The 17,906-nt window shown below is 43.2% G+C and overlaps 1 protein-coding gene across 2 annotated transcripts in view; it reads right to left on the bottom strand.

Annotated features, from left to right (window-relative positions):
• Tapt1 (transmembrane anterior posterior transformation 1) overlaps nt 1-9,001 on the bottom strand; it is a 70,090-nt gene extending 61,089 nt beyond the window's left edge. Inside the window, exon 1 of one of the 2 annotated variants that reach the window (XM_023699510.1) lies at nt 8,939-9,001. In XM_023699510.1, the coding sequence (XP_023555278.1) occupies nt 8,939-8,963 (25 nt within the window). In that variant the 5' untranslated portion in view covers nt 8,964-9,001. Of the gene's footprint in view, nt 1-6; nt 117-8,938 lie in introns of those variants that run through there. The other variant, XM_023699501.1, reaches the window with a different exon arrangement.
• Between the last annotated feature and the right edge of the window lie 8,905 nt (nt 9,002-17,906).

Here is a 17,906-nt window from a genome sequence, read left to right as displayed (position 1 = left end):
TTGGCAGCGCGGCCGCGGCGGCTCGGGCCCGGCTCCAGCTGCCCGTCCCCCGCGAGCGCCGGCCCCGCGCGTCTGCTATCCTGGCTGCATCTGTCCTGCATATTTATGGTCTCCTGTCACCGTCACATTGCCCGGCCGTGGGCAGTTTCCGAAGCACCTGGGCCGGGAGAAACTCGGGGTTGGGGGGGGGGTGTCGGGTCACAACAAGTGGGGCTCGGGGTCTGCACGCGGCGCGGCCGCTCTGGCCGGAGTGTCGAGTGGTGGTGGGGACGTGTCCTCGCTGTCACCTGCCGGCGTGGATCGGGCCCCGGGCTCCGCCTGCCCCGGCCCCGGAGCGCGCCGCGGAGGGGTCCAGCCGGGACGGTGCAGTAGTAGGGGGGCTTCTGCCCCGGCCCCTCACGTGATCGCCGCGCCTTCCAGCCAGGCGGACCGTGGCACCTCTGTCCCCTGAGCCAACTTTGGATTTCACCTGTGCTTTTGTAACCTTTTGATTAGCAAAAGCAAAGCGAATTGTTCCCGGAACACTTAAGCTGCCTGGAAACTTCCTTACAAGTGAAAGTCCAGCGTTGATTCATTAGGGTTTTGCTGTCAGGGACCTGATCCCAGATTCTCATCAAGTTTAAAACTGGGTTGAGCTGCTTTGGGGAGCAGCTGAGGGCCGCGCCTGGTGGTCTGGCAGTGGGGCAGGAGGCCCAGGTGAGGGGTCAAGGTGGGCTTAAAACGCTTGCAGGAAGGAGCTGACTGTAACCTTGCCAGTGGACCTGAGGAACCGATCAGTGGCCTGCAGAATGTCCTTATCCTGGGTGAAACAGGACAGCTTACAGGGCTGCATCAGCTTTATTCATGGGACCATCCCCCATAAAATTGTCTGGGTTGGGTTGTTTTGGGTGAGCCAATTAAAAACATGTTCAGGTCAAATTATATAGATCATTTTGGAAATCAAAAGATAACTGATAACCCTATGACCTCTAAAGGTTTCTTGCTCAAGTTTTGTTACTCTCTGTATCTTTTGTGGAAAATCATCCACATCCTGTTCTGTATGAATTGTCAGGAAGTATCCTTTTGTTGCTTGTTGATGCAATTATTCATTCACTGTCTCACTAAAGTGGCCAAATGCCTGCTGCAAAATGCACCTCTCACTTTGTACATCAGGCCTGGGGAAAGACGTGTTCCAAAAGCTGTATTTTCTTTCAAGTAACCAGTAGAGAAAGGACAGAAGTGACCATGTCCAGCTGGCTCTGAAGTGTTCGGACCAGTAACAGGATCAACATGGAAATGTGGGAAAGTTGCGGGATCTTCAATTAGATCTTTCCTCCAGATCTGCCTCGCTGTCTGGTGTGAGACAGCACGATCTCAAGCTCTTACTGAAGTGAGCATATTTAGATTTTTAAAACAAATATAAATGTAAACTTTTGTGTTCACACATTTCCTGTGTAAGTACTGTGCGGATAATTACATGTCTAGTTTATACAGAAATTTCATTTTCTTAAGTTACTTCAACCTACTAAAATTCACTCCCAAGTTCAGGAAAGGATACCTTCAAATATGTATTCCAAATCTTCAAAACATTGCTAGGACTGCAGCAGGAAGATTACGAGTTTGAGGACAGCCAGGGCAATGTAGTGAGACCCTGTCTCAAAAGAAAAAACAATATAACACAGAAAAACCAGCACATCTCATCAGAAGGTAAATAATAGCCAAAATACTATGTTTTTATATTATATATTATAAAATTAAGATACTGTGAAATTTGTATTTTATTTAGTGAAATTCTGTATCATTTGTAACTTTTCTATTTTAATACTATTTTGTACTCTTTAAAAATAAAAGTTAAGGGCCAGCCAAATAGCTCAGTGGATTAAAGTGCCTGCAAGCAGGCACAGGGGCCTGGGGTTCAATCCCCAGGCCTGCAGTGCCGGCCCCACCCCTGGGGTACACTGAGACAGCCATTGAGACTGGGCTTGGTGTTGCACGCCTGTAATCCCAGTGCTTGGGAGGCTGTAAACAGGCGGATCACTACGAGTCCGATCTAGTGAGGCCCTGAACACTCTGTAGACCCTTTCCTAAAATACAAATAAATAAAAATTGAGAAAGATATAGATTAGAATTATAGCACTATCATTAAATAACAGGAATGTTTTAAAAATGTAAATATTAATGAAAATTCAAATACTATTCTATAATAACTTTAAGTTATAAAACCAGATTAGGATGATAACATGCTCTGGTGATTCAACTTTAGCATAAATCTATGAGTAGCAAGCAGGGTATTGTATTCATGCCTGGTAAAAGAAATGCTCTGTTGGTAGAAAATAATTTTTTGGTACCAGGAATCGGACTCAGGACCTGACGCTTGCTAGGCAGGTGCTAAGCCCTGAGATACATCCTCAGCCCCTGGAAAATAATTCTAACTGATGAACAGGGTGAATATTAGATGTGAGTTCAGAAATGGGAAGTTGAGAAGTCTGCTGTGGTCGTGGTTGTGGTTGTTGTAGCTACCAAGTAGCTATTGTGTTGTGAGGATTTGAAAACAGAAAATATTATTTTGAAAAGCAATGGAAAGCTGATGAGTAGCATGCAGTCTTCCACAATAAATCAGATAACTATTTTATTAATTAAAGATTAACAATTATAGTTTTGTGACCAAATTGCATTGTTCCATTTTTTATGAGCCAGGGATTCAGAGCTTCTGTTAGTTACCATTACAGAGCGCACAAACTCGTACTGCTTACTGTTGAACCCAGGTTATGATGGTCCACAAAATGTTGAAATTAGTTCCCTATATTTTTTCTCACTACTATAGTACAACATCAAATGCTTTGATGAAAGAACCCTGTATCATGGAAACACTTGGATTCTCTTTGCCTCTCCAGCTAAAGTGTCTGACCAAGTGAGCACAAGTGACCCCTTTCTCTCATTTTCCTTAAGTTGAGCATTGGATTAGACTCAGGGTTTCTTATAGCTCCTGAAGTTTGTGTCAGTCTATTCCAAGTGCATTTTAGATTCTTGAACTCCTGTGTTAAAAACAGCAAGATGGGCCCATCCTGTCAAGATTTGCAGGAAAGCATTAAACCCTTAACTAGAGAGTTCTTTGTAATCCTCAAATTTGAGGGCAGAGAAGGGAAATGTAGTGACTGTGCTGACGACAGCCAGTGCTGTGTCAGCCTGTACTCACCTTTATGTTCTAAGTGCTTGCGCTTTATCTTTAGCCTGACGGATTCTCACTTACCTTCTGGTCTCTAAAGCACCAATGTTGTCCTAGGGCTTTCTTTATTATTCTTTTTAAATGTATTTAGCACATGGTCTACAGGGTCTCACTACACAGATCAGACTCACAGTGGTCCTTCTGTTTTAAGCCTCCCAGGCACTGGGATTATGGGTGTGCACTACCACTGCAGTCTCAGTCTCCGGCTCAGCGCGCCCCGGGGGTGGGGCCAGCGCTAGCACGGCACGCTAGGGCTTGAACCCTGGTCCCTGCGTCTTCCTGAATAGGTGCTTCAGTCTACTGAGCTATCTGGCTGGCCCTAGGACTCAGGGTTTCTGCACTGTGAACAAGTTTCCCAGTATGTAGCAATGCACACCTCAGTCTAAGAACACTGCCTGAAGCTGACAGTCAACACCAAATGAAATAGTATTTCAGATGATTAGTGTAATACAGTTCACTTTGCAGACACTGATACAGGTACAGTTCATATGCAGACACTGAATAAAGTACAGTTTTATTAATATCTGTATTTCTCAACTGAAAATGTATTTTGGCAGCCTGTGACTTTGCTGAACCATAAGAGCCACATATCTATTTCATAAACTGTAATCCTTTATTTCATTTACTCACCATTTTATTGACAAGGGGAAAACTAAGAGTTGAGGTTTAAAAAAAAAATGAAATGCTTTGCCTGTAAAGGCTTTTAAAAAAAAAAAATACACTGCTGGGCCCAGTACGAGCTTCACACTGAATTTGCGGGAGCTGACTCTGTCTCTGGGCTTTGGGAGTGCTATTTCCTTCTTTGGCGGTCATTTTCATTTATACTCATCATGTTTTATCCTTTCTGGGCTCCGCTCTGTGCATGTCTGAAGGGCATAAGCTCAGTTGTTTCGCAGAGACTGCTGTGCCTCTGGTTCTAATGTACCTGTTAGGACTTAGCTGGAGTCGTCAGGAGCGAGTCTTATTTCTAAAATCATTTCTCTGGCAGGAGATTATGTGGATGGAACCATTATAAATAGGATTTAATGAAGAGTATGCTCTGTTTATAGGAATGCTTTATCAAAGGCATTCTGAGTGCATAAAGGTGAGTTCTGCTTATGGACCAAATCTGTGCTGTGCTTATTCACAGTCAGATGTACATATCTTGTATTGGACTTTAAGCTTCTGGAAAATTCCAAAATCCTGACTCAGAGCCTTGGTGATGATTTAGCAAGCTCCTGATTCCAGGTTTCTCTCTCAGAAAAGAAAGAACCTTCCTTTCTCGTCACAGAAACAATATAGACGTCATGCTTACAACAGTTTTAATCATTTACTTAATGGAAAGCTATAATCTCAGATCTTCCAGTGAATTCGTTACTAATGGTCACGAATGTCACTGTGTAATTCCAGCTAGCTGAGGCTTTCATTTTGAAGTTCAGGAGGTAGAGGAGAGCTTATGTGCCCCCCCAGCTCATGCTGCGCAGGCTCCCCTGGATTTGATCTCTCAGAGTTCTTCACTATCCTGTTTTGTCTTTATTCCCCAGCTACGAGATGCTACTTCTTTTGGCTATTGTAAAACAGCTGCTGATAATCAGAAGAGTGCACGTGATATTTGGAATAACTTTTTACCCTTTCCTAATGTTTTGAGTCTAACTTGCATATATTTCGGGAACAAAAATTTTTCCTTTAAGTGCTTTTGAGCTGTGAACTTATATTTTGGTTTCACTCTCCTTAATAGTTAGTTTTTTTCTTTTTTACCAGGATGTTTTGCCCGTGTTTTCTGAGGCCCTGACAGGGATGCACCCTGCTTCTCGCAGAAATCAGTCGCTTAGCTGCCGTCGTTGGTGTGCAGACCCCGCTAGCTGTTGTCTATGACCCAGATTACTTCAAATGCGTAATACACTTGTGACTTCTCAAACTAATTCACTTGGTATCTCCTTTCCAGCTTGTATAAATTTGTTTATTTGATTTCAAGGCCTTAAATTTTCAGATTGTTCTTTTGTATCATAATATATATATAATGTATCAATTATAATATATATATATATAATTATATATATGCTGTAACTCAGGTGTATGCTTTCATGGAGGAGAACACTACTGTGGTTAAATTTTCAGAAAGCAGCAATAAAAATTGTGGCTTTGAAAAATATTTTAGATTTTTTTGAGACAGGGTCTCATTATATAGTTCACGCTAACCGTACACTCCCTATGTAACCCAGGCTGGCCTCAAACTCAGTGATTCTCCTGCCTCCCGAGTGCTGGGATAGCAAATATTTATTTTGCTGGGATACTTTTATCCTAATAATGCTTTGCCTAACCTGACAATGATTCACATTCCTCTGAGCACATTCACCCCAATGACAAATGTTGGGGTTAAAAAATTAGGCAGGGATAATTCATAAATCAAAATAATTGTTAAAGGGGCCGGGGAGATGGCTCAGTGGAAAAAGCGCTTCCCTGGCAAGTGCAAGGGCCTGAGTTCAATCCCCGGTTCCACCAAAAAAAAAAAAATAATAATTGCTAAGAAAACTGAAGCTCAGACACCAGTCATTATCATCTCTTAACTTTTACTCACATTTTTCTTCCATTATATTTAGCTGTGTAATAGCACTAGCTGTATAAACAAAAGTTTATTTCCAATGCTACAAACCATTTTTAAATATTCAATTTTAGTATTTGTTGTAGTAGTGGTGTTCATGACCTAATGTAACTGGTTAGATATTCCTTTTTAAGCTAGGCATGGTGGTGCCCACATGTAGTCCCAATACACTGGAGGCCTGAGGCCGGAGAATTAGTTTCTAGCTCTGCTTCAGCAGTGTAGTCAGACCTTGTTGCGTGTAGCTCAGTGCAAAGACCCTGGGTCCAAGTCCCAGAGCCTTAGAAAACTAAATTTAATGCAATTTGATTTTGTTTTTACAGCTTGATAAACACATAGTTTCTAGTGTATTCTAAGGTTTCTAGTAAAAGTCTGTCCCATAGTGAATAACTAAAGGTACAACAGTAAGTCGATTTGACTTAAGGCAACTTAACATTTCCTCCAAATCTGCCAGTCGTTTCCCTCTAGTGTTTTCACAGTGTACTGTGGGAAAGCCTACTTCATGTGACTAGGTATCCTTACCAGTGTTTAGTGGACCCTGTCTGTTTTGTGGGTAGCATAGCTAGCTTCTCTGAAAACAAGTGATTGTCTTTGTCTCAAGAGTATTTTTCATAACTATTCTGCTTTTTAAAAAAGTATATATATTTTTAAAAACACTGTAGTTTAAGCTGGGCAGCATTGTTTAACCCTTCAGGGAGGTGCATGAGGCCCAGGTGGATTCACCCAGCAAGCATGTGTTTTTACTTAACAGCTGGTTTTCTTACAGCAGTGTGCTCTGCTTCCGTGTCCAAGTGAGCAAAGTGTTGGATATTAGACTGGAGATGTCGCCTCTGGTGATTGTAGCTGGCAAGAAAAGTTCTCCACAGAGATGGTGGACTGTAATGGGGACGCTGTGAGCTTGCAGGCTAGCTGACCTGCCCGAGTAGTCACGAAACCAGCCCTGTGCCGGGGGCCTCAGTTTTCTCGTCTGTGTAGCAACAGGCAGCATCAATTGTCTTGAAATTTCCTGTTCTCTAATTACATGGTTTTTAGTTACTCCTAGACTGACTTTAGGTTGGCATCAAGTGTTGACTTGGCATTCAGTTGTGTGTTTTTTGTTTTTTCTGATGGATTCAACTGCCCTATTCTCAGTTGTAAGATTTGTCTTCAGTTTGCTGCATCCAGCCACCAGATATTAGTATTTCCTTTCCAGCCAACATCTTGACGATCTGTTACATGGTAAGAGTTGTACAGAGCCCTAGAGGAACAAAGATAAATGAGAAGGTCCTTCTATCCACAGTTACTTTGAAGTAGCTAAGTACCAGGGTTGAGGAATGAATGAAATGGTGTGACAGTTCCAGGAAGAGACATGAGTTCTGCTTTAGGAGCAGCCCTGGCATCCCAGAAGGAAGTGGCATTGGAGTGGGTCCGGCAAGATGTGTCTGCCAATGGCAGATGGGGCAAGAATGGTACCTACAGGCCCACGGGCAGTGGTGGAGCATGTGCGTAGCGGGGGAGGTGGGAAGTGGCTTGGTGCTAGAGTAGAGCCTGTGAACTCGGAATTCTCTAGGGCTAGGTCCTAGGAAACACATTGTTCAGCAGGGCGCTGGCTAGACAGAGTGGGCAGGAATGATTATCAGAAGGTGCCTGTCAGTACGTGTCATAAGTTTCTTTTATTTATTTATATTTTTAAAATAATCTTTATTTTACTTTTTTTTTTTTTTTCGGGGTACCACGGATTGAACTCAGGACCCTGGGCTTGCTAGGAAAGCGCTTATTCTACTGAGCTATCTCCCCAGCCCTTTTATTTTTTAAATTATTTAATTCATTTATTTATTTCGTAGGTCTCACTACACAGCACTCTCTTGTAGTGATCCTCCTGTCTCAGGCTCCCCAGTGTTGGGATTACAGGTGTGCACTACCACACCTGGTTTTGGGGCTGGAACTACATGTAGTAACAGGGATTGGACCTGGGTCCTTGCCCTTGCTAGGCAGGCGCTTAGACCACCTAGCTATCTCCCCAGCCTACAAGTTTAATTCTTAGTGCATGATGAATTATTTTATAGCCAAACAAAAATTTTTTTTTTTTTTTTGGTGGAACCAGGGATTGAACTCAGGTCCTTGTACTTGCCAGGGAAGTGCTTATTCCACTGAGCCATCTCCCTGGCCCCACAAAATATTAAAGGGTTTATTCTACAAATCATTATGCTGAGACAATTTTCAAAAGAAAAAAGATGTTGATAAAATTTCCTAACTATATATTTGAATTGGATATTGCAAATAAGATATAATGCATATTGAAAGCTCAATAACTGCAGGTTAAAGTTTGAATTGTTTTTACCTAACTATTACTGGTAGAGGTGCAAACAATTCTCAATGCATGAATTAAAATGCTAAATTATTATTCAACTTGTGAAGAAGGTTGGGGTCGTTCTACCTGCCAAATTCTTCAGATATTTATCCTTCACATTTAACCTCAGAATTCCAAATCAAATAATTTCCATCATTTGAAGATAAAATGGAATGATGGCTTGCTTGGGAAGTTTTTTTTTTTTTCAATAACTTTAAAGGTCTAGCTTATTTTGAATAATTATAAATGCCAGGAAATATGCACTATTAAATTTTATGTCCGCGTCTCAGCCTGCTCCCCGGACAACTATAGGGTAGGGGTAAGAACTGCATGTCAACTTGGAATCACACTCTCTGTTTTGACCCATTTCAATTAGATACTTATTTTAATGTAAGCATTTTTGCTTTTACTTTGGCAACAGTGTGCAATTTTAATTAGCACTTGGAACACAGCAGAATACATTGATGAGGCTCAAGACATGAAGAAATCCGCTCATAATGTCCCGCCTGTGGATTCTGGCAGTGTTCAAAAACCACTCTCAGGATAATGCGTGATGCTTCTGAGAAATCATCATCCTTGCTGGCATTTATACTCTTGTACATTTAATCAGTTTGGTGTTCTGAAATGTCAAAATATTGACGTTAGCAGTGTTGTCATCTATACTATACTCAGAATATTAATTTCTTGAGCTTATTCCAATGCAGCAGTGGATGTAGAAGAGAACCAAACTTACTTTCCGCATCTGGCCAGGATTCTCTTCCTAATTCTCTTGTTGACTAAGCCTTTAAACCACAGCCTCCCCTCTCCCTGCCAATTTCTTTCTTACCTTTACTTCCTGTCTTCATGATCATTCAGTCTGTGCACACCCATGTCTGTTTGCCCACAACTGCACTGTCTTAGAATGATTTTGTACATGCAGCTCTCTCCCCTGTTGACTCATAATGCCAGGTTTGTGGGGGCCATGTCCCATCTCTGTGTTTTGGATGCAACAGTAAAAATGTGCAGTGTAGTGGAACAGAAACAACATGCCCTTTATGCTTGCCCTAACCTAACAGGTTGAACCCTAACTTTACTTACCTGCTCGGGGAACTGGCATAGATTGCTTAACTTCTTTGTGTTCCTTTAAAGGAGGCTGATAGTACTTGTTCTGCAGGGTTAAGATTAAGCTCCATCCATCAGTTCAGCAAATGGAGAGTACTGTTACTCATTAGTAATTGCGGTATTACTGTATTTGGCACTGAGTATATAAAGGCGAGTATGGTGTGACCTTGTCCTAAGGACTCGGTGCTTTAATGAGATTGGCAGACAATTGCAGTGTAGTTCTTGATAGCTAAGTAGGAGTCCACTAGCACAGGGATTATAAGGGCTGGGTGGGAGAGGAGGTTTTGAGGTAGAAGGAGAAGCATGTGTGATGCCTTTGGCCAGAGAGGATGGCAAGTTCAAGACACAGTGGGGAATAATACAACTGCAGTGGTAGGTCAGGTTTAAGAGGTAAGTTAACACTGTGGGGAGGCCTCACCAGCCAGGCCCAGGGCAGAGGGAAGCTATGAAGGGTATAGTGTGCTTCTGGAAAGTCTTTCCTCAGCAGGGGATGGAGCAGTTTGACAGAGTCCAGGACAGAGTACAAACATTTAAATGTGGAGGCCCAAAATGGGGGTGGCCTGAGCAGTAGGTTGCAGCGGGGATGGGGTAGACAGAACCTACCAGCAGGAGTTTGGGCCCAGAAAAGGCAGGGTGTGATCGGATTGGAGGAGGGAGTGGGAAAGACGGGAAGAAGGAGGAAATTTTAGGGGAAGCTGTAGAACTCTGACATGGTGATGGTGCTATTCTTTGAGATAGGAAAAGCAAGAGAAATCATTTAGGGTACAGCTGGGTGCTATAGCTTGAATGGTCCCTGCAAAAGTCAGGTTGAATTGTAATTGTTATCTGAACACTATTAGGAGGTGGCTTGATTGTCACACAATTGTTGTGTAACACATTGACACATTAATGCCACTGTAACACTATTAAGTGGCTCATCCTTATCAGGGGCCTCATGCCTTCACCATGGGAGGAAGACAGTTGTCCTGGGAATTCTCCCTTTTTTTGTCTGTCTGTCTGTCTGTCTGTCTGTCTGTCTGTCTGTCTGTCTGTCTGTCTTGTCTGTCTGTGTCTAGGTGACCTTCCATTATTTATAATTTTCCCAGTTTACGGTTTTTCTGTTGTAGCAGAAAGAACTAATAGTTAGGGCCCTGGGTCTTGTATCCTTAAGGAGAGCAGAGCCCAACTTTGACTTCATCGTTTTGAGCTCCCCTGTGTTCTGACCCTGATGTGGTCTTTGTGACAAAGACTTGTTCCAAGTGAACTCCATTATGCCAGTGTAATTCTTTGACTCATTTTCTATGTGGTAGATTTAAGCTCTTTCCACCAGTTTCCACTTCATTTCTTCTTTGACCAGCCTTATTTGTTTCTGGCTGATGTCTTTGTTGTCTTCTGTAACAGAGTCTTGATCTATCTGTGTGTGTGCACAGGGGGTACTGGGCATTGAATCCAGCTACTTCACACTTAGCTGTACTCTTTCTTTTTTTTTTATTTTGAAACAAGGTCTCTCTTAGTCACTAAGGTATCCAGATGAGGCTTGAATTTGCCAACCTTCTGCCTCAGCCTCCTGAGTGGCTGGGATTATTGGAGGGCACTGCCATTTCGAGCTTGTCAACTTTTATAAAGTTTGCAGAGCTTTTCCTGTGGTAAACTTCATTCTGATGCCAGCATGTTTATGACATGAATTTACTTCTACACTTCCAAACTTTTATCAGATCTTGACTTTTTAATCAATTTGTCAGCAATACTAATGTTTTATTATTTGCTGTTTTTTGTTATCAGCTATATTTTACCTTTTTTAAAAAAAGTCAAGTCTTTTCCTGAGATGATTTTTGCAACATTGGAAATTACCAATGGTAGATGATTCTAAAGCTTCTCATCTATAATTTTGCTAATATGGTTTGGATTTTCTTGATTTCATTTTGATCTTTAAGATCAAAATTGCTTCAGAAAGGCGGAATCTATAGAGTTGGCATGTGGCATAACTAAAGGAAGATACCACAAAAATAGGTGCACGTAGCCAGGCTTGAGGATGAGACACCTTTGAGAGCCACGCCGTTTGTGTGTGCATGAAGCCCAACCGAATGTGTGGCGCCTCAGAAGATGTACAGCAGAAGATGAGGACAGGCACCAGAATTCTGGCAAGAAATGGTCGGGAGGAGGAGTGCATGAAAGAGGCAGAAGATAACAAGATACCTCCAAGGGGCCTTCGCATGGGAGGTCGGAAAAGAAACAGGAAGTGGTTACCAAAGTCAGATGCTGCTGAGGGGGCACAGACGGCAGTGTGGCCTCTGGGTTTAGCAATAACAACAACGATTTCATTGTCCCCAGTGGGGGAAAGAGTATCCAGCTGTGTGCACCCAAGAGGAGCCGAAAGAAAGCAGAGAAACAGAAACACCTACACTGGCGGCCCTGGGGCTGCACGCAGGAAGGCTTGCTGATTGGTTGCCTGATTCATTTGTGGGTTTTATTTTTGTTGTTTGTTTGTTTTAAAGGACTCGGGATTGAACCAACGGCCTTTCCTTTCCGTGAGCTGCATCCCCAGCACTTTTTCAGTTTGAGGCAGGATCTCACCAAGTTGCTAACCCCTGCGCGGCTGGGCTCAAGCTTGTGCTCCTCACGCTTCAGCTTTGCAGAGTGCTATTATCACAGGCATACTATGGAAGAGACTCAATCAAGCCCGGCTGAGTGCTGAGCAAGGGGAGCGCCAGGGTAGGATCCCGAGGGGCACGTGCAGACCCCAGTCCCCCCGGTGGGTGGGGCGGGCGCCGCTTGTGCTGCCGCAACATCGCACGCAGTGATGCCTTAGAACATGTGCGCAGCAAAGTGAAGCCGTGGTCGAGGCGATCCCTGCAATTGCGCTTCTACCTTGTTTCTCCTTTTGTCTTCTTGAGTCCATACTCTGTGGTCCAGAGCTTTTCTCTGCGCTGCCACTGCTTGCTTAGCACTTAAAATCTTCAAGTATTGGGGTTTTTAAAACCTCTTATCCATAATCTCACAGTACTATCGCTGCCTAGGAATGAGTATTGAATATTCCTGTTCTTGAGGAAATTCTGTCATAAAATGCCCTTTACGTCAGATCTGCTTTAACATGTTTGTTCTCCAGCTGCAAGCTATGGGCTTTGCCCACTACTGAGGCTGCACCCCTCAGAGGTCAGAGAAAACAGAACACAACAAAGCAAAACCAAATGCTCTGCAGGACCTGCCGGCTTACTGCTCTTCTCACTTGTCCTGAAGCTGTACAAGTCACAGCAAAATGTGATTGCCTCACAAATAATGGGTGGTAGCCAACACACACCTCGGCTGTGCACCCGTGCAGGGAGGGCTTGCCAGATCATCCATCCGGGTCTTCACTGTGTGTCTGTCAGGCACTTTCAGCAGTGGTAAGCAGTGCAGGTAACAGCACAAAGAATCACAGTCCCAGCCCTCAGAGAGCTCCCAGTCCACAGATTAGTTGTGGTCACAGTTCTGTGTAGAAGGTGGGTGGTTAGTCTAGTGAGCAGGGACAGGTGGTTTTTCTACTACAATTTATTAACAACCTGATAAGCCAATTAAGCCTACAAAATGCACTCTTCTTATCCTAGTGTACTTATTTCCTCTGGCAGGTGACACAGCTCCAAAGGTTAACTTTGTTGGATGAGGCTGGATAGTTTTCAGGGCTATGATTTACCTTAAAGGAAACTTGTGTCCTTATGTATCAGACTTAGGCGCTAATTATTCTCTGGGACACTGAACAAAGGACATTCTTTTGATTCCCTTTATATTTTTAGCCAACATTTCCCTTCTATTCTGACCCTGCTTTTGTAGTTGTTATTTTGCCTTCAGGACAAAGTGCAGGACAATTTTATTGGCTGTTCTTGACTCAAGCATGTTTGTCTGACCTCTGCAGAGTTGACCCTCAGTCTTGGCATGGCTTGTAGCATCTTCATTCCTCTGATGTGCTGCTGTCCTTGGATCCAGTACTGTCACCCCATAGGTGCAAGGGACAGCCAGGGAACAGCCAGAGATGCCTTTGGTTAGTTTCCCTCTACCAAACCTCTATCAGCTTTGAGTTAAAGGTAAAGAAAAAATCTAAGATATTGGGTATCAAGTTCAAAACTGACATTGAAGTGAGCGATACAGACTACATTAAAATGTTCTATAAAGCACTTTAATCTGATGGTGAAGTACTGTTAGAGTAAGCCATTGGAAAATGGAAAGCGGGAGAAATTCTCACACCTGCCCAGTCCTTCCTTTTCCCCTTTGACTTGGTGTCCCTCACTTCTTTGAATTTCATTTCCTGCCAGAAGATGAATGGGCCGAGGTCACCTGCTCTGTGTCCCTGGCTGCTTCCCACAGGTCCCTATCATGCCAAGTGGGCCTCTTGCCGGGAGCACAGGCTCCTGCAGGTGGCTGTGCAGCTCTATGCCAAGGGCCTTGAGTCTGCCCTCTCTGGTGTTCAGCCCAGTGTCTTTCCTGCTTCTTCCTTGCCTTGAACAGGAAGTGGAGGGATGCATGGACCGGGAGGCAGACAGGCTTTTGTTTTCTATTCTCTGCTCCTATTCCCTGGGGCGGGCAGTGAGCTTACAGGTTCCTACAGGCTCAGATGGGGGACTCGCAGGCCAGGCGGGAAAGGAGGAACATAGATGGTATCTTCAGATAGTAGCGTGCCACTAGGGTAGAAGTGCTCACCAAGGGGAGCGTCTCCCCTGAATAACCAGAATAACAATATTAAAGATATTTCTAACTTAATAAAAAATATTGGCTGGTGACAAAGGCTCTTGGCAAGACTGAGGGGGAGACTTGCAGACTGGTAGGGTGGGTGTGGGGAGTGGCACCCGACCTGGCAGCTCCTGCTCTCCTCTGTCACTTGCTTGGGGATACACCCTTTCTGAATCACGTTGCTTCCCTTTCTCTAGCCTTCCCTGCAACTGTTCTTCCTTCCCATGTGCCACATGTCCTCACCAGAAAAGATATGTGGGCAGGTGGAGTGGGCGCTAGAAGGTTAGCCGACTGTAGGGGTTAGTTGGAGGGACATGTATCGTGGTTACGCCTCAGTTTGCCTTCTCCCTGTGGATTTCCTTTGTGCAACATCTCCTTTTAACTTCTGCACATGCTGTTTGCATTGCTTTTTAAATGTTAATTTTATTAGGCTTTACTGACACGGATTGCAAATGCCCCTTAATGGATAATGTACAAAAATAGCATCTATAACTAGTCAGGCAGAATATTGGATTTGTGGCCATATGGATAATGAATTTTATGTATTTATACAGTTGTGTCTAGTCATTAAGACTGGCTGGCAATAACCCATGGGGACATGGACATATTGCCAACCCCAACCAATGAGTCCTCCCCAGTTGTATTCTTTATCATCCTCAAGTCAAAGACAAATTTCCTCTCCATATTTTTAGCAATGGGGACAATGGTTCTCTCCTCTCTCTCTTTCCATGATTCTTCATTGCTTTTCATTTATGTTTTGAAACTATTTGGGTAATATTTTCCTGGTATAACCACATAAAATCCTCCCTTACTAGTCTACTACCAATATTATAATCTAAATAGATTTTCCCAAACTATTTTCTAATCCCATCCTAGAGTAACTCTTTACCTCAATTGAGTAATTAGAAATGTTTCTTTCTTTAGAAAACGGAGGGCAGTAGATTTGAGACTTGACCAAACCAAATCTCAAAATTTAACTGTAACCTTAAAAATAACAGTTTTTTTCAAAAGCAGCACAATGTATAAGAATTGTCTCTAAATTGGCTTGTTTACTGTAGATAAAGACAAGTGACACCTAGTATTTACATACAAAATATCTTCTCCACAAGTCAGACCATTAGCTTGAGTTTATTTGTTCATAAACTTAACTCCTAAGAGAAGTCGAAGCCCTGCTAACCGTCTCAGTATGTGTGTTTTCTGGGATTCTCTTTTTAGGAGATCAGTTCCTTGCAATGACATCTTGGGATTTGAAGAGGCTATTAAGCATGTCTCTAAGACATTAGAAAAAGCTTTAGTGGCAATGTGGCTTATCTTTAAGCTCTACAAAGTCAAGTCTCCCACTTTGTATAAGAAGGCTGTTTTCACAGTCAGACAATGTTATTTCTATAGATGTGGCTTCCAGGAGCTTGTGCTCCAGGGAGCAGTGCAGTTCTCTCTCGTCACTGTCTTTCCTTCTTTACTGCGTGGTGTCCTCTTACAGGCTTTAAGTGCTCTCCCAGCATTTGCTCAGATGTCAGCCAGCTGGATGAGGCACTTGCTGAACTTGGTCCTCTTGCGAGGTGACATCCATATGGTTGCCAATGGCAGTGACGATATCCACCTCTGACCCCAGGCAGCTACTGATGAGGGCAACATCCACACGATGCTGTCCTAGTGACCATGTCCACTCCCCTAGGGTGGTGACTATCTTAATACTTGTTGCCGAGACAAAATGCCCACTCCCCCAAAGTTAAAGGAGAAAAAGTTTAGTTAGCTCACAGATTCTAGAGGTTTCAGTCCATAATAGACTGGCTGCAAGGCAGGCTGGCTTGGCAGAAGGGCATCATTGGGAAGAAACAGTTAATTACACTTAGGAGATAGCAAAATGAGCCAAGGGAGATTAGTAGTTCTTTCTGCTCCTTTTATACTCCATCTAGAATGCCACGATTAGGGTGGTGCTGAACCCATCAGTGGACTTAATCCCAACATCATACACTCTAGATCTGCCCGAGACTTTGGGAGACATCTAGACACAGCCATAGCAGTGACTAAATGTGGTATTGTCCTGTTTGGTCCTGTTCCCAGCTGGCTCAGAGGATAACCAAGGTGAGCAATTGTCAAAACAAATTAAACTGGAGAGCATCTTGAGAAATCCATGAGCCAACAAGTCTCGTTAGGTCTTGAAAATAGCCTGGCCTTGCTTGAGTCACAAACAAAAAAATAACTTAAATGGGACCATTGTTTGTAAATGCTTGTATTACAGAAAAACCAAGCTTAGTTTCAACCAATCAGAAACAGCCACCCAATTTCTTTATTTATTTTTCAGCCACCTAATTTAAACTCATAAAAATAGGGATTTTGGGGTGATGGGAACAAAGCAATAGTATAACTATAACCAACCAAGTATTTTCTTTATTTCCATATCCACTCTATGAAGGCCTGCTCTGCAGCTGGGAGTGTAGCTCAGCGGTAGAGCACTTACTTAGTATGGTATGTTTGAGGTCCTAAGCACCACTGACACGAATACAACCACAATAGTAACAGTCACAACACTAAAAGCAACAATAACTAAATCCTGTATCTAGCACTTTGATGGAACCACTTCGATGGAGCCCCCAAACCTCTTTTGGTTTGGTGCTTCTAATGATTTATGAATTGTTGTTTGCTCAGATACACTCTTCAAAATTTGTGTTGTACCTCAGCTTTTCTTATACTTTGTTTTATGACAATGACTAGGAGTTGTGGCAGGAATACAGGAGATAGATACTTACATAGATAGACACAGAGACAGAGACAGACAGACAGACAGACATAGACAAAGAGAGTCAGACAGAGACAGACAGGAGTCAGAGACAGAGAGAGAGAGAGAGAGACAGAGAAAGAGGTAGGAGAATAGAGACCCAATCTGTTTTCATTCCTAGTTTTGTTAGGAGAAGTCAGGCTGACTGTCTTAGACTTAGGAAGGAGCTTCATGAATGCTGGAAAGTCTGTCCAACACACTCTTAATTTTCACTGATTCCCTCTTCAAAGGCCAAGAGTCTCATTTAATATGTGCAATGGCTTATATTTAGATGCCCCACCAAAGCTTCGTGAGTGCATAAATGGGGCTTTTGGGGCTGACTGGATTGTGGGAGATACTGCACTAGTCCACTGATTGGTTTAGTAGAGTTCTGGGTGTGGATGAAGTGGATGGTGCCAACCAAGAAGGTTAGATGGGTAAAAAGGGAAGGAGAAGGAAGGTGCATTGCTTCCTGCCTACCTGCCATGAGCTGTTCTCTGCCATGCTGCCCTCCTTGAAGCCAGCAGACTATGAACTGAAACCTCTACAAATCATGAGCTAAAATAAACCTTTCCTATTTTAACTTGTGGGTGTCAGATGCTTTGTCCCAGCAGCAAGAAAGTAACTTGGGCAACATCAGAGCCACCCAGGGGAGAGGACTCAGTGATGTTGCTTCATGAACAATATCTGCACCAGAAACCTTCTTTAGAACAGACTCTGTCAGAGCAAAGGAGTGAGCCAGTATTATGGCAACATGTTGTGGAAGATGGCAGAATGTCCGGTCCCTGGGAAGGCTGGGAAGGTGGTGAGGCTTTGGACATTGGATCAGCTTGTGTCTCAGTCTCTGTAAACTCAACTTGCCTCATTCTGGGGCATTCATCCCTAAAACTTGTGTTTCTCTGTCATTCATTCTAAGATCTTCACCTGATTTGCTGAAACTGAAAATGTGGATATTTTTGCTTTGATCTTTGCCTTGCCTATAATCTCCCTGAAAGCACCACTGATTTTTGTTCCTATTTGTCTGTCCCAGCCCAAGGAAAGCCCCAGAATATGTCTCCTGGAGATCTGAGAGTAGGGAGCAGAGAACCTGTAGACTCGGAAGCCAGACCCTCTGGCCTATTGTTTTAACTTGGCAGGGGTGATTCCCCATGAAACTTAAACTACTATAGCTCAATTTCTTCCTGCCATTTGAGATACATGAGTATATGTCACACTCAAAGTGAGGATTTAGTAAAAAATGTGTAAAATGCTTGGA

Source organism: Octodon degus, unplaced genomic scaffold (genome assembly GCF_000260255.1).
Source record: "Octodon degus isolate 3935 unplaced genomic scaffold, OctDeg1.0 scaffold00006, whole genome shotgun sequence".
In the NCBI taxonomy this organism is placed as follows: domain Eukaryota; kingdom Metazoa; phylum Chordata; class Mammalia; order Rodentia; family Octodontidae; genus Octodon; species Octodon degus.
Note: the sequence above shows the minus strand (reverse complement) of the source record. Positions and strands in the feature narration are given on the sequence as shown.